General features: G+C 45.1%; 1 protein-coding gene across 1 annotated transcript in view; it reads left to right on the top strand.

The window, feature by feature from the left end:
- The window catches only part of LPP (LIM domain containing preferred translocation partner in lipoma), a 347,427-nt gene that overhangs the window by 179,395 nt on the left and 152,074 nt on the right, over positions 1 to 15,958 (top strand). Inside the window, exon 6 of the mRNA XM_054166899.1 lies at positions 7,155 to 7,277. Coding sequence (XP_054022874.1) covers positions 7,155 to 7,277 — 123 coding nt within the window. The remainder of the gene's footprint in view (positions 1 to 7,154; positions 7,278 to 15,958) is intronic.

The raw sequence follows: 15,958 nt of genomic DNA, 5'->3' as shown, positions 1-15,958 counted from the left end.
TGAGTTTGAACCTCGGGAGCTCATTCCCCTTTTACCATGCTGTCTCCCCTGTGGTTTGCTGTGGCACACCTGCTGGCCCTTTTGCAGGCAGTAAGGTAGGCTGGTGTTTGGTAGATGATCACAGTCTTAAGCTGTGCCAGGGGAGGTTTAGGCTGGATGTTGGGAAGAAGTTCTTCATAGAGAGAGTGATTTGCCATTGGAATGGGCTGCCCAGGGAGGTGGTGGAGTCACCATCACTGGAGGTGTTTAGGAGGAGACTGGATGGGGTGCTTGGTACCATGGTTTAGTTGATTTGATAGTGTTGGATGATAAGTTGGACACAATGATCTCGAAGGTCTCTTCCAACCTGGTTTATTCTCTATTCTATTCTATTCTATTGCCCTCCAGCCCATTGAAGTCCCATTCCAGGCAGTCCCACTTGCCTCCTTACAGGGAGATCTTCAAAAGTGGCTGGAGTTGTAGAAATGTTCTTCAGTTAAATGACAGTGGCATCTGAGAGAGACCAAACAATGCCTTTGAACAGCTCACTTAAAACTTCTGAAGTGTTTTCTTTTGCTCCTGCTAATACTCAGCAACACAAACCAGGTAAAACTATTGTGTGCCTGAAAAAAAGGAAAGCGCAAGGGGAAAAAGTAAATCAAAACCTAACTTCCCTTTGGCTTTTATCCTCGATGTCATCAAAAGACTGAAAAGGATATTTCAGGCCTGGCTTCAGCCTGATGGAACAGCAGGGAAGTTCTTTTCTATTAGATGCTTGATACAATCACGTCTAGTGAAATCACCGCAGTCACATCTGCTGAAATCTTCCATCATTTGGGATTTGTTTCAAAAGACTCAATTTTTCTCTTTTAAAAGGGCACAACTACTTTTCCAGCCTCTCTTTGATGCCTGGAAGGGTGATTAGGCTTCACTCAATCATCTTACACACCCCTAACCCCAAATGTTGCAGTCAGCTCTTGTCTCCATGTGTGTGCTTGTTGGAGCCACCTCTTGGGACTGTTTTAACCTACATCAGGGAATTTGAAACAAAATTTTTGCACTTGTCTTTAGGCTCAGGGAAGAGTAGACACAGAAGCTCATCTTCAAGGTGCCTCATTTTCCTGATATATGTCTTTGAGGGTGTGTAGTTTTGCCACTGCAGTGTCTTTTTGTGCTATGGATGGCTTTTGTGTCCTTGGAGAGAAAACTGGGAAATACTACAGCGTGAGCAATTGAGGTAGCAAGGGTGTGTGTCTGAAAAGGAAAAGTTAAACACAAACCCCATCCTGAAGTATATCAGAGACTGAATCACCTCTTCCCAGTTAACATTTCTCACAGTCTCTTCCGGTGTGTATAGCAGGTGCCATCAAAATGAAACATCTTTCCTTCTTCTGCCCTCCCTGCCTCCAGCTAAAACAGGAAATAAGAGCCCCATCTTTCTTTCTAAGCCCAGTGCTCAAGGCCAGGGACTAGAAAGAGATCCTAACTCCTTGTTTGGAGAGCCATTTCATTTATTCTTCCTATCACCTCAGCACATACTGTAGGATTTGAACAGCCTGCAGAGCATGACAGGCAGCTACCATGGGTGCAACCAGACAGTAGTCACTGGATTTATCAGCTCTGCCACCTCATCTGTGTCTCAGTCACATTTACTGGAGGAAAAGAAAATTAAGTCTTTCAGGGCAAAAGTTCTTATTTACTATCTACTCGCTCACACCCCCTGCTTTGCCCTCTTCCTTGCTCCTCTCATTACTTTAGTCCTCCTTTTCCATCACTGCATTTGCTGCAAAGGGTTTTTCTGCTCCCTGCTTTTCTCCATTCTTAGATGTGTAAATGCAAACAGTTTTGACCTATTGCAGCCCAAAGATTGCTTCCCAAGCACCTCAGGCTCCCATAAGACAGACACACCCTGGTAGCAGAAGGCACTGGGGGCCCTCAGCCTGTTTGTTTCAAGTCATTATCTATGACCTTTCTTAGTATCCACGGTGTTCATCTCCATTCTTCCACTTGTGAGTTATGGGGTTATCTGTGACTTGTGATAGCATGGTGTGCAGAGCAAGCCGATGCTATAAGGAAGATTGTGTGTCTGAGTGTAGCTCTGCTGTCTTGGAGGTGTCTGTGCATACATAACAGTACTGCGTTTCCCAGTAGTGACAGCTCATGTTCCTGGAGCACAGCTTGGACGATGAGCAGGTCACAATGCTTGTGAAACACTCAGCGCAACCTGTTTTAGAGAAGACTTCAGTGAGGTTAAGGTGGATGGGAAGAAAGTGAATCTTGATGCACTGTGGTGAAGCTCTGAAAGTGCTTAAAAGTTTGGCCATTGCCTTGTGTTGGCAGAAAATACACAATGGGACTCTGGAGTTACTCCTGACCTGCTGTCCATGTAAGTCAGCAGGTTGCTGCTGCAAAACCACTCTCCATCTTTCCCTGACACAATACTAACAAGATTTCCTATAGAGGCTCAGAGGCCAAACAGGCAGCCCACGTTGCGTCTCATCCCAGGGGCTAGTGACTGTCCCAAGCTGCAGCATTGCGTGGCAGCAAACAGGGTATAGAGGGAAAAACAGAGAATAAAAGAAAGGCGGCTGGGCCTGAGCAGGGAAAGGAATTTGGAGCAGGAGCTAGGAAGGACATCTGGAAGCCAGATTCTTCTCCTTGAGCCTATTGCAAGGAGCTAGCTGGGACAAATGAGAAACATTCTTGTTTCTCTGATATAATGTGCAAAAGGTGATAAGAGTAGGTGATCCAGGTTGTAGGAAAAGGTGGCATCTAGGGAAATCATTGTGGTGTTTGTGTCTTCTAGCTCACTGAGTAGTCTTATAGCCTTCATTGCAGGGTGGGTTGAACTTTGAGGCCCTGTGTTGCCCTTTGTGCTGCAGGTTCTGTAATGGATGTCCCTTGGGGTGTTGTGTGGTCACCTGTGTCACTGACTGGTTTTGGGTGGTAGGATTAGCGAAATTACAGCTAGTTTTCAACAACATAGAGTAGGTTGGCAGGTCGCAGGAGTAGATTACCATCACAGCTGCTCTGAGATGCACACCAGGAATTCAGGGGCGGACAAGCAAGCCAAGCAGTGAAACTCATTGCTGTTTTCCTCTTCTTTTGCCTCACAGTGGGGACCTAGCCAGGGGATAGTCTAGGCATAGCAGAAGTTCACGTGAGTGGATAGTCTCTGGCATGAGTAATTTGATGGAGTGGGTTGGCTCATGCTTGCCTTGTGTTGCGCTCACGTTGGCCGGGCCGAAGATAGCATCCTTTTGCTTTTTGAACCTGTTTTTCCATATTCTGTTGGCTGAAAGGGAGGGTGAGCAAGCAACATGTCTGCAGCCATACCATAAATCCAGACAGGAATAGAATTAGCAATTCTTTCTGGTTCTGGTGTTTGTATCTGTGAGGTTGTGAGCTTAACCGGTCTGGGTTCCTCAGAGCAGAGCCGTGTCTGTGAGAACCTGCTGAGCCTTGGGACCTGGCACTTGGGTTTTGTTCCAGAGCAATATCATAAAACTTTTATAGCACATCATGACAGAGAGCATGAGAAGAGAAATAACTTAACCCTCTCTTGCTATAGTTAGTGTTGCAAATTCCCCTTTTTCCACATACAGCAGATCCCTCAGTTGAACCTGGAGTGCTGTGGGGAGGAAAGGTAAGACTTGTAGGGATGGGGAAGGGAGAGTGAGTGTAGGAATGCCAGTGACAAGCAGTGTGAGCAATCTGGCAGTGCAGGCCTAAGAGCCTGACATGGTGGTAGGCCATGCTCAGCATAAGTGCAGAGCCAGCCACCAAAACAGTGCTGTGCCTGCAGCACTGTAACTAAAACAAGACGCTGCTAGCTAGAAACATAGCAAGTTATCTCGGGACAACAGGACATGCACCTGCATCAACAAACCTCGCGTGTCATCAGTAGTTGGACCAATAATCTATAATAGTGTGATGTGTGGTCACTCATAGGGAACCAATGAGTCCATGCCAACAAGGCACCCTGAGTTTATGTAAGTTGTAGCAGTTTCCTTGCTATGCACTTCTTTTTCTGCTTGTCCTATCTCTTCTCCTTCCATGCTTTACTGTGCCATGCTTTCATCATAGGCCTGAGCCATAGCCCTGCAATACTGGAACAATAAAGAATCAGTACCCGATCATATTGGTCAGCAGTAGTGATTCAAATCACCTCCATCGCCGCCAAATCTGGCTAAAAGCAAGCAGAAACCTGTCCTTTTAAGAAATGGTGATCTTCACAAGTACTTAAAGTCCAGTCCTGTCCCAATAGGCCATGCATCAGTACTGTTATTCATTGGCACTGTCATTCTGCATTGTGCTCCAGCATTTGTGGAATTGGGCTCTTAATCTATGCTGATTATGTTTTAATTGAATAAATAAATCTTTCACAGAGCGCCGAATCAATAGAGATGCTCCCATGCTATTTCATTTTATTTTTCTAGGTTTCCTAAGGACATTTAACTTTTGCAACCTTACAACTTCTTCTGCAGCATTTGCTCATCAGCTATTGCATAATTGTTCTGGGGAATGAGAACCTGGGAATAATATGGCCCAGAAATGCTAAGAAGCAGAAATGAAATTGCCTGAACTGCTCATTTGCCACCACCATCTCTCCTCTCCATGGTCAGGGTACCAAAAAAAACCCTCTGTGGGCTCCATTTTTATTCCTGGGTGTGCTGTTTTCTTCATTTATCGCCTCAGATGTTGGAGCCTTGGATGCCCTTTGCATCTCCTCCCTGTTCTAGGCTGGATTTTGGCTGCCTAGCTTAAAAATTCTCTGGAGTGGAGCAATCACAGTTTTTGTGTCTGAGAAGCTTGTGGCTGCCTTGTAGTTATAGGCCAACAACTGCAGGACAGAGTACAATCAAATGAGAGCCATGGAGTGCACTAATAATGGAAAGGAAATTGTGCTTTTGCAGGTTTCAATGTCCAGGTGCCTACAGCTAGCCAGGAGTAATGGTCTGGGGTAATTCCTGTGAAAAGTATTTCTTCTTTTTAAACAATAGATTGGATGGAAAAACCTTTGGCTCTATACTAAAAATAGGCAAGAATAACTGAGTTGGTCAGTAGTTTCTAACTGGACTCCCAGCATAAAGCACATTGGAGCTTCCATTTTCTTATTAGTCAAGCCAAATTTATTGTAATCCAATAAGACGTAGTAATCATTAGGAACTAATGAATGCCTCAGCACATACAAGCTTGGCAGAACAAGAGCCTGCCTGCTTTGCATAGTCTGTGTCTCCATGACCAGCTTGCCATTTATGTGCCAGACTGATGACTGGGGAGCTCTGTAAAACAGGTAATGATCGAATGCTCCTGAAATGAAATTTAAATGAAACCTCTCTGGAACAGCCAGGGAGCTGAAGGAAAAGGCAATTTTTTGGCTTGGAAAATTGAACTAACTTGGTGAGAGTGAAGGCAAACAGAGCTGGATTGTCTGTGGGGAGGTGCCACCACGGTCTGAACAGACTTTACAGTTGAAATGAAGTGAGATGTTAGGTAATTCTTGGGTATTTTTATTATTGTAGTAGTCACGCTGTGAATTAGCTCTTCTTCACTGAGCTCTGTAGTTACATGTACACAGAGAGAGACAGTCTGGGGGATTTGCAGATAAGTCAGACATGGAAGGACGGAAGAAAAACATTGACTATGACTCAGGCTGAGAAATGTCTTTCAATGTGTAATATTTCACTTGACTCGAGAACTTTGGTTTCTGTACATGCCCTTAAATGTGGGCTGGCACAGTAAGGTTAGCTCCTTGTACCTGCCTCTCACCTAGTAGGAATTCTTAGCTGGTTTTCTTGAACCTCTCATGTCTGATTTCAAAGCACTGAAAACATTGAGGAGGAAGATGTCTCCTAGCTTGTGCCTGCCTTTCTGTATCACTAGGAGGTACTGCTGTTGGATGGAGATGTACAGCACAGAGGTCCTTCCCAGAGGTTTTGGGCTAGGTTGATTTTTCAAAACCAAGGTGTGTCAATGACTCCTCTCTTAAAATGTTTCTTCTAGCAGAGATTGCAGTGCAACCCTTGAATAGCAGCTTGGGAATCACATACTCTACTGTGGTGCTTAGATGTGGTGTTTACTTTTGAGGTGGATGGTGGTGTCGCTTCCTCTCTCTTCATTTCCAAGCTTTCCTACCAGCCTGGGTACAGGTGGGGCTAGGCTGTTTTGCAAGCAGAGAGAAAGCAAGCTGTATAGAATCAAAAAGGGTCCTGGCTGTGGGTTGGTATTCGCTCTGTTCATGGTTTTCCTGTGTAATAGTCTCTTTCACAAGAACAGCTGGCTGAACATGAGCCAGCAGTGTGCCCAGGTGGCCAAGAAGGCCATCAAGAATAGTGTGGCCAGCAGGAGCAGGGAAGGCATTTTGCCCCTGTACTCAGCACTGGTTAGGCCACACCTTGAGTACTGTGTCCAGTTCTGGGCCCCTCAATTTAAGAAGGACATTGAGAGACTTGAACGTGTCCAGAGAAGGGCAATGAGGCTGGGGAGAGGCCTCGAGCACAAGCCCTATGAGGAGAGGCTGAGTGAGCTGGGGTTGTTTAGCCTGGAGAAGAGGAGGCTCAGGGGTGACCTCATTGCTGTCTACAACTACCTGAAGGGAGGTTGTGGCCAGGTGGAGGTTCATCTCTTCTCCCAGGCAACCAACATTAGAACAAGAGGACACAGTCTCAACCTGCACCAGGGGAAGTTTAGGCTCGAGGTGAGGAGAAAGTTCTTCACAGAGAAAGTTGTTAGCCATTGGAATGGGCTGCCCAGGGAAGTGGTGGAGTCACCGTCCCTGAGGTGTTCAAGAGGGGACTGGACATTGCACTTGTTGCCATGGTCTAGTAGTCATGGGCTCTTGGGTGACAGGTTGGACTTGATGATCTCTGAGGTCTTTTCCAACCTTGTTGATTCTATGATTCTATTTATGTTATGTTCTATGATTCTAGTTACGTCGTGTTATGTCATGTTATGTCATTCCATTCCATAAAAGAACAAAAGCTCCAAAGTAGCCCAAATCCCTGGGAGATGGGGGCATGCTACTGGTTCTAGGAGAGAGCTATAGCATTTCAGCATGTTTGTCCCTGCAACGCGAGAGTTCTTGCTGGGCATGGTAGCAGCCCGTTGAAGACAGTAAGAAACCACGTGCTTGGCGAAGCGGTTTGAATAACTGGAGCTCTTTCTTCTCGAAGGTGAATCCTGGCGGCAAGACACTTGAGGAGAGGCGGTCCAGTCTAGATGCAGAAATCGACTCTCTGACCAGCATCCTGGCTGACCTAGAGAGCAGCTCTCCTTACAAACCTCGGACTCAACAGGTTAGTGCCACACTGTGTAAACAGAAAGTGGGAAAACAGCCAGCATCGACTGCTGGAGTCAATTTGCCAACTGCTTGGTATTTGTTGCAAGCCGGCATGCCAGTTCTTCCTGATAGCATCCAGATGTGGCTGTCAATGGGGAGATGGGTGCAGCCGCTCTGGAGGGGGCACTGGCTCAAGAGCTGCCATACCTCAGATTAAAGATCCTCTGATCCTGATTGTTAGATTGCCACAGAGACTGTTAGAAAAAGACTTGCAAAAGATGGCATTTCGTTTGCCTTGATTTTTCCCCCAACAATAGCTTGTGAATTAAAACCTGCTCCGTTCGCAAGCGCTTCTACGCTCGTATTTTCTTGCTGGTTTTTCTGTTTTGTGAACTTTTATCTGTCACCCTGCCAGAGAAGGATCCAGATAGCCGTGTCTCAAGTTGTTTTCTTTTGTTTTTGTCGTCTAATCAGTGGCGACGAAGTGGCTTGGATTGCAGCTCAGCTGCCAGGGTGGCTGTAGCCCAGCGCTGCAGACTGGAATTCACACTTACTCTGCTGTGTCTAGACAAGGACTGCAGGGGTGACAGCAGCTCAGCTAATTTTTGTCACTCATCTAGGTAGTGTTTGAGTGGAGCTATTTAAGTTCTGGTGAGATGTCATCTATTTATCCGAGGAAGCAATGACACCCCAGTAGCACTTTAAAAAGAGCAGTTCTTGAGATCATGTAAAATCATCCTAGATGTGTTTGTGCCCAGTTGTGGCCTGCCTTTGCTGCTTAATCTCATGACTGGTCTCATTTCCTGCATGTATAGGAGTCTGTAGGCATGTGTGCAGCTGTAGGTAAGCTGTGTTTGTCTTCCCAGTGTTAAGCCTGGATAAAACCCCCAAAGTCAAAAGTATCAAAGGAATGACTAAGTGATGCAGTGCACACCCATTATCTGAACAGAGCTTTTCTTTGGTTTGTGGCTCTGTTTTGTTCTTTTCATTGTTGCATTTGTTGTAAGTACTTTTGGAGCAGAACTGAAGTTGCAATCACAGTTTGTTTAGATTTGCTCTTAAGTATGTGAACTTAGCAAAAACAGAGTTAAATCAGGGTTTTGTACTTCTGAATGTGTCCATCTGCACACAGAGGCTCTGGCATGGTGACCTGTGTGGTTTTTTTGCCCTTTCAGCAGGGACCTACCAATAAGCTTTTCTTTCATTCAACCAGCATGTGCACAGTTACTGCATAAACTTATAGACTCATCCTTGAAAAACAATCTGATTTGGGGCAGTCATCAAAAAGAGCAACATTGTAAGCCAGATAGAATTCAGTGCTTTTCCTGGTGGGTTTTTGTTGTTGCCATAAATGGGTCAATGTTTAATTTAATTCAAGAGTGTTAGTGCTCAGGCTCTGTGTCAAATAACTCATGTTCATTTTGTTTGTGTGGGCCAAACACAGAGGATGCACAGTTACTGGGAAGTGCTTTCTAGTGACAGAACGCTGTGAGAGTTAACTGGAAGAGATTTGTATTGCTCATTTTCTGTGGCAATGCTTGCAGTCATCTCCAGTATCTTCATAGAGACACACAACTTCTGTAACCAATTCTCTGAGCTTCTGCAGCTTGCTGTCTGTGTCTCCTGATACCACTTCCTTTAAAATCTGAACAGTCTGATCTGATTTTTCACTTTGATTTTGTGCCCATACCACTGGGGGGGTGGGGGGAAAATAAAAATAATTAAAAAATCACAATGCTCCAATGCAAAATTCTGCAGCTGTATTTGAGTTTCTGGAGGATCAGAAAGCTTAGTCCAAGTCTGGGACTTATCTGACTTCTTAAGCTCATTAGCCTCCAAGATGACACGTGCTGCTTGGTGCACGTGCTTGTTCTTTTGGCTTTTTGCCCCTGGTTCAGGTAGGGGCTCTGAAAACCTGTCCCCTCTTCCCAGGAGCAATGGGATGCTGCCGTTCCCTGGTGTGTTGCAATCACTGTGTGCAATCCAGTAGGTGGAAGAAGCTGAATTTCATCTCTGGGACCACATCCCATTTTTTTTTTTGTTCAGTTTATCACTTTTCAGGATTTACTGGATAACATAATGATGTCCTGTGAAAAGTACAGCTACAGCAGCTTCTAACTATAGCTGTTAGAAAATGCCAGCATTGAATGTATCATCTGCTATAATTAAAGAGTACTCAAACGAGTCCTTGAAAGGTGGAACTGGAATGTAAAGCTTTGATATTTTTCTTTGTTTGATCTGTACTAAGTATTAAAACTGGTGAGTCATTTGATGGTCTTATGGTAGGATAATAGATTAGACTGAAAATTGTGAGGTACTTACTCAGAGCATCAGCACATTTATTGGATTACACCTTAGCTGACCTTCCCAAATTTATCAGGATAATGGCTGCAGATAGGAAAATAGAGTTACAACTTGTTTTCAGAGAAGAGATTTCCAGTTGTGCTTATGCAGTTAAAGCATTATAATAATTTTATTGATATACCTTGCCCTTGGGGATACTCCTGTGCTGGAGTAAGAGAAATTCTGTTGTTAGGCTTCATTTTTATGTTATCTTCATGATAGTTTTAAAGCAACATAAAATAAACTGTAACGTAGTCCTCTCTTACTGGAGTAGGATTGATAGTGGGATAATGACAAGCAGTTTATTTAACATGCCCTACCCATTGGCATAAATTCACACAGAGGGAAGCTCTTTCCATCCTTGGTACAAGTTCAGGATTGCAATGAGACACCCTGTACCAGGTGGTGCCTCTGAAGCAGAGGGGTTTGTGCCTTTTGGTGTAGGTTTGGAAAGTCCATAAATAATTCTCAAAATGGGTGGACCAATGTCAACCCCAGACAACTCCCTTTGGCCAGCAGACCTGCTGTTGAAGACATGGATGAATGTGCATCTCTGCACCATCCCAGCATTGCTTATCTGGGCATTGCTCTGGTTACATATTTTTGTTTGCCAAGCAGGTGACAGGGACATTGTCATGAGATAAAAATGGCTACCATTAATAGAGAGCAGGAAGAGAGTTTTGACACCTACAGTCAGCATCACTGTCCTTGTACCCAGTGGTACACTGCCTAATTCAAGGCAGCTGACCTGGAAAATGAAGGTAGAGGAATCACCTAGGTCCTGCTGGCTGCGTCCAACATCTTGGGCAGAGGTGGTAGGATGCTGCTGCCTGCAAAGCTGTGTTTCCCTCTTCTCTGAAGTGATGAGTTTGAAAAGCATTTTCTCAACATAGATCCTTTAGGGAGCAGAGAAGATCTTTTCTACCTATCACAGCAGGTTTGAGGGGAGGAGATGCTTTGGTGCATCTGGTACCCCAGCGTGAGTCAAGACCAACACTGCCGGACCTCGAAGTGAAACATTCTTTCAGTCTTCATTTCTGGTTAGTTCTTGTCTCTGTTGTTGAGAGAGTCCCCTGTGGCAGAGGTTTTCTAGAGGTTTACTTCATATTGGCCATCAGCAGTGAATAAGTGAGAAGCAGCTTTAATCACCATTACCTCAGCCCTGGGCCAACCCCATGGCTTGCAAGTGAAAGTCTCTGAGTCACAGAAGCAGTCAGCAGTGATTAAAATGCTAGGGTGTTTTTTTCTTTCAAAATTGCTCTCATCAAAAAGAACAGCAAATGGCAAGGCTAAATCATCGTTTTTGGCTGCAAGACAGCAGTGTCTAAGGATGCTTTCTGTCATGTGAGGTGGTGCAGGAGAGACCATATTTCAAGAATTCAGCTGAAGCTGAAGTTTTAGGAAGGACCACACATCATCTGAACTTAGGAAGTTTCTGTGTTACCTTCACCAACATGGCCTGTTCGAGCCTTGTGGGGCAGTGAATTGAAATGGAGAAGGCAACCAGCATGATCTCAGCATTACCATGACTGCAGTGGCATGAATTAGAATTGGAATTAACCAGGTTGCAAAAGACCTTTGAAATCATCGAGTCCAACCTATCATCCAACACTATCTAATCAACTAAACCATGGCACCAAGCGCCCCATCCAATCTCCTCCTAAACACATCCAGTGATGGTGACTCCACCACCTCCCTGGGCAGCCCATTCCAATGGGCAATCACTCTTTCTATGAAGAACTTCTTCCTAACATCCAGCCTAAACTTTGCCTGGTGCATCTTGAGACTGTGTCCTCTTGTTCTGGTGCTGGTTGCCTGGGAGAAGAGACCAACCCCCACCTGGCTACCACCTCCCATCAGGAAGCTGTAGACAGCAATAAGGTCTCCCCTGAGCCTCCTCCTCTCCAGGCTAATGTTACTAGATGAGCTTTTCTTAGGTATTATTTACAGAACTGCAGATGCATTATGAAAAAAATCTAATGAATGTTTTCCTCCTGTTTGGTAAAATTTGGAAATGCTAGTGTGATGAGTAAAGTACAGAGCTGCTCTTGTGTAGCTGCAGTGTGCTTTGTGTTCACGTGTCACACTTTCTAAAGTGTTGTAACCCACTGGAAAGTCCAGAGGCAGAGAAGTCGCTATGCCTTTAATTAGTAAAATAAGGCTGTACAGACAAGGAATTTAGGTGCAGAACTTCCATGGATGGGAGCAAGGGCTAGTCATGTGTTGGCTGAACCCCAGCTAGGGGGCCTGGTGAATGCTGCGCTCATCTGGCTTCTCTGTTAAAGGATTTTTTTTCCCCTCGATCAAACCAGGACATGCTTAAACCCTTGCTTAAGAGACCAGGGCAGCAAGGCTTGAAGCAAAAGGCATGCCAAATTTCAACCCATAAAATAAATGTTTGCATTTTTTAAAAAACAAGAAAACTTTGTGACTCTGGAGAGAAGGCTTCCAGCAGAGGCTGTGAAAATGAAATACTGGAAATAACAGCGTATGAAAGCTTGGGATTTTTTGCCCCTGCTGTGAATTATGTATTGAATGCTGATTGCTTTGTCCAGAATTGGACACCTACCTTCTGAAGTGCTTGAGTTCTGTCTTGAATTTCCAACAGATTGTCTCTTGTGCAAAACAGAACTTTGTAGGAGGTGTACCAGGCAGTAAAATGTACCTGGGGCAAAGGTAATTAGCCTTTTTTTTTAAAAAAGAAAATACTGGGTGGCCAAAATTCGTGGAGTGTTTAAATAGCAAACATAGTTGGATGGTCAAGATCAAATCCACTTGTGTACAGCTCTCGGAGGCAGCTTGATCCAGAGGGAGCTGCGCTGGCACATTGGAGACTTGTTTCATTCCCAGCTACCACCACTGTGCTAAATGACCTTGAACATAGCATTTCTACTCCACTTCCTCTCAAAATCTCTTCTGTCCTTGTAGCTTGGCAACCTCTTCAGTGTGATTTGCCTCTTACTACTGCTTGTACAAATAATGAAAAAGAGACTTTTTCCCCCCCCCCCCATCTAACAGATGGGGAAAATGAAGGCAGAGTTAGACAAGCTATCTAAGCATTCATTCCCTCTGTATCACTTGCCCCCACTACTAGACATCTGCCACTATCCAACACTGTCAGCCTAAAGGAGTAATATTTTGAAGGAAAAGAAGCTCATTCTCAATGTGAGTTGCAGAACAATAAAAAAGTAAAGAAAATTAAATTAAAAAAAAAAAAAAGCAGTGATACATTCTCATTAAGTTCCAAACATACTGGGAAATAATGTCTTATAATGAGTGGAATTTAAAAGGGATTTAAATGTTTGATGGCGTTGGTTGTTATCCCATCACTTCTTTTGACAACCACTTGGGGATAACAAAGGCAGGGAACAGGCAATGGACGTATTTTCTTGCAGAGTGAAGGGACAGGATTGAAGAGTTTCAGCTGTAGGATGGCAAACCACAAAACAAGACAAAATGTTGAGCACTGAAGGCTCCTGGAGCAGTCTTCCGTGTGCATTTCTAATTTTAGTGCCTCACTTAACAGCTGCAGCAGGAATGGACTGCTTAGGGTTCTGGTGGTTTATCTTTGTTTACGCAGAGCTCTCTCTCCAACTATGAACAAAGCCTCCTGCTCAGCAAGGAGCAGCACATTCCCCCAGCATCGAGAAAGTGCCTTAGGATTGCCCTTGGTTTGGGCTGTGAGTTTAACATATGGGCTCTGTGAAGAGCAGATCACTAAATCTGTGTCCAAAACTGTCCGTGCAAATTTGCTAGTCCAGGCTCAGACTCTGGTGTCCTCATTTCTGTTGATTGCCTGAGCCTGGCTTCTTGGATTGGTAGGCACCAAAAGAACTTTGCAAGTGCAGTGTGTGGGGTGTTTGCTAACCTACCAGTTGTTGTCAGAAACTCTTTTAGGGAAGAAAAATTTAGGGGTACAAACAGATTAAGATTAAATTGGTTAGTTAAAGATTAATTTCCCCTCCTGGGTTAGGGGTGGGGGGGTGGGGGTTAATAGCCAGGCAGTGCTTTTGCAGAGGCAAGGAGCCCTCTGTATTTGTTCATTTGAGGCCTGTGGGTTTTGGTTTTGGGGGGCTTTTTGAACTCTGAGGTTGTTAGGACAGAAAGGGTCATTGGGGATAAGCCTACCTGCTGAAACTGAGAAGCATTTTAGTAGGGCCATCCAGCTACTCTAGAGCTACACGTACTGTGCAATACTTCTCATGAAAGCTGTGAGCTGTTGTCATTTCCCCTCTGACTCAGATGGCTTGTGTGGACGCAGAGAGATAACAGCGTCCCACAGAGGTGTGTCCAAGCTGGTGCTGAGGTGGTGAGCTCTGCCGCTTGTAGCAGTGCCAGAGGGGCTCTTGCAGGCTCACTACAAGGCTGCTGGCAAGGGTTGTTCTCAGCAGGCTGCAACATTTTTGCCATAGCTGTGGATATCAGAAATTGCACGGGCTGTTTAAAAGCCGGGGTCACCTCAGAGAGCTGCGGTCCCACTTCTGGCTGCAGCATGCTGGCTTTGTGCTGTTTGGAAAATCCGTGTGGATTACTTAAAGTAGAAAAGGAAGCATCCCATCTGTAGCAATTTCAGTGGGTTTCTCCCAGCACTTGAAAATCAAAGCCTCTACATCCAGGAAACTCTCCTCCTGCAGTTCCTCTCTGCAAAGGCAGAGTGACATTCCCACCCCGTGTGGGTGGTATTTGAGAAAATCCCAAGGTTGAAGCTTTCTAGGAGCGCCACTGCGGGTGTGCTGGCTGTGAGCAGCGCACGTCCGTCATGCCGTCCCTCACGCCTGCAGGCAGAGGAGCGAGTGCAGGGCAGGGATGTTCAGCCACCTACGTGCGAGTTGGGAGGTGTAGCCAACAGATGAGTTCATGTATGTTTGGATTTGGCTCTTCTCTACAAGAAGGGAAACCTTCCTGCGCTCATCAGCTCCAGCCTGCGTGTGCGGCAAACTGACGCCGCTCTGATTAGCAGATGCTGGAATTGGTTGCATCTGCTGGCATGTATTAAACCTTAATCCTTCTGATAAGAGCATGTCCGTGAAGATTTTTAAAGAAAGTTTTCTGAGATCCCAGATTATCAGCTTGTCACAGATGAACAGGATAAGCGTGACCTTTGCAGGGTATTATTTCTTCCTCTTGTACTGTCATCAGAGTGAAAATAAAGCAGCATCGCTCCCGCTGTTTCTTTTTCTGACGTGTAATAAAGTTCACAGAAATCTCAGCAAGGTTTACTTTTCCTCTTCCCCTCTCTCTTTCTGTGTTTTTTTTTTGCATTCATTTTGTGTGTTCTGCCTACGTGCTTGGCTAAAGCTTTGGGTGATGACTGGGATTGGATAATACATTGGACTTTAAAATCTGTGCAGGCATCTCAAATGTGTGTGTAGATAAAGACAAACATTTACTTTGGGAACAGTGATAAAAAGCAAATAGTACCTCATCATTTGGTCCATTTTTTTTTCTTTCAACATTTGTGATTGTTCTGTTGTGAGTGGTTGAGAGCAGGGCTCTTGCTCTCTATAGCTGTTCAAGGCCTTCTAGCTATTGTTACATTTTGTTTTCTGTCTTTTTTTCCCCCGCAATGGGACCGAGCTGCAGTATACCATCATCTCAGGAAGCCTGTCATCATTTCCCCATCCTCGTATTTTGGCACTCACCGCAATTTGGCACTCATCTCAAAGGGATCTGCCGCACTTCCCTAGCTGTCCATGTGCCTACCCAGCAAAGAGCAGCCTCCTCTGGGGCAGAGACCTGTGTTTCATTGGAATGCAGACTCTGCTTGCATCCTTGCATGGGTCGATACATCTGAGTGCCTCAGTGGCATTAGATTTGCCACCATGACAGCAGCCCTCTGAAATATGGAAGCATGCTTCCTATTTCATGGGCGAGTGAGGAACCAAGGCACTGGGAGATTAGATGTCTTGGTTTGTGCATGGATCACCAGAGCTGCTGAGGCCAGACCAAAAAACTTCTTGATGCAATGTCTTGACAGTAAACCCTGAAGAATTCAAAAAGCATAGGCCCAGAAAGTTGTGGTCTCCTGGACCTGCATCATCACTTTCTGATCTACCCAGCACTGAGTGAAGTGAGAAGTTATTTTCCACACCTGCCTACAGCTGAAAGTTGAACTCGGTCCTCTGGCACAAGGTGGTGATTTCCCCATGAGTGCAGCAGCCAACTTCACAATGCCCACCAAGGAAATAGCTGATGCATTTTGAAATGAAAGTGTAGCTGATTAATTCCTTCTGTGCAGGAGCTACCAGTGTCTGGCTGTTGCCTGCTTCCCACATATGATTTGAATCCTGTGACCACTTTTAAAGAGAGTTTAAGAAAGGCATGTATGCATGCAAAACTCCATGGCTGGAAAGG

Source organism: Dryobates pubescens, chromosome 13 (genome assembly GCF_014839835.1).
Source record: "Dryobates pubescens isolate bDryPub1 chromosome 13, bDryPub1.pri, whole genome shotgun sequence".
Classification (NCBI taxonomy): domain Eukaryota; kingdom Metazoa; phylum Chordata; class Aves; order Piciformes; family Picidae; genus Dryobates; species Dryobates pubescens.
Note: the sequence above shows the minus strand (reverse complement) of the source record. Positions and strands in the feature narration are given on the sequence as shown.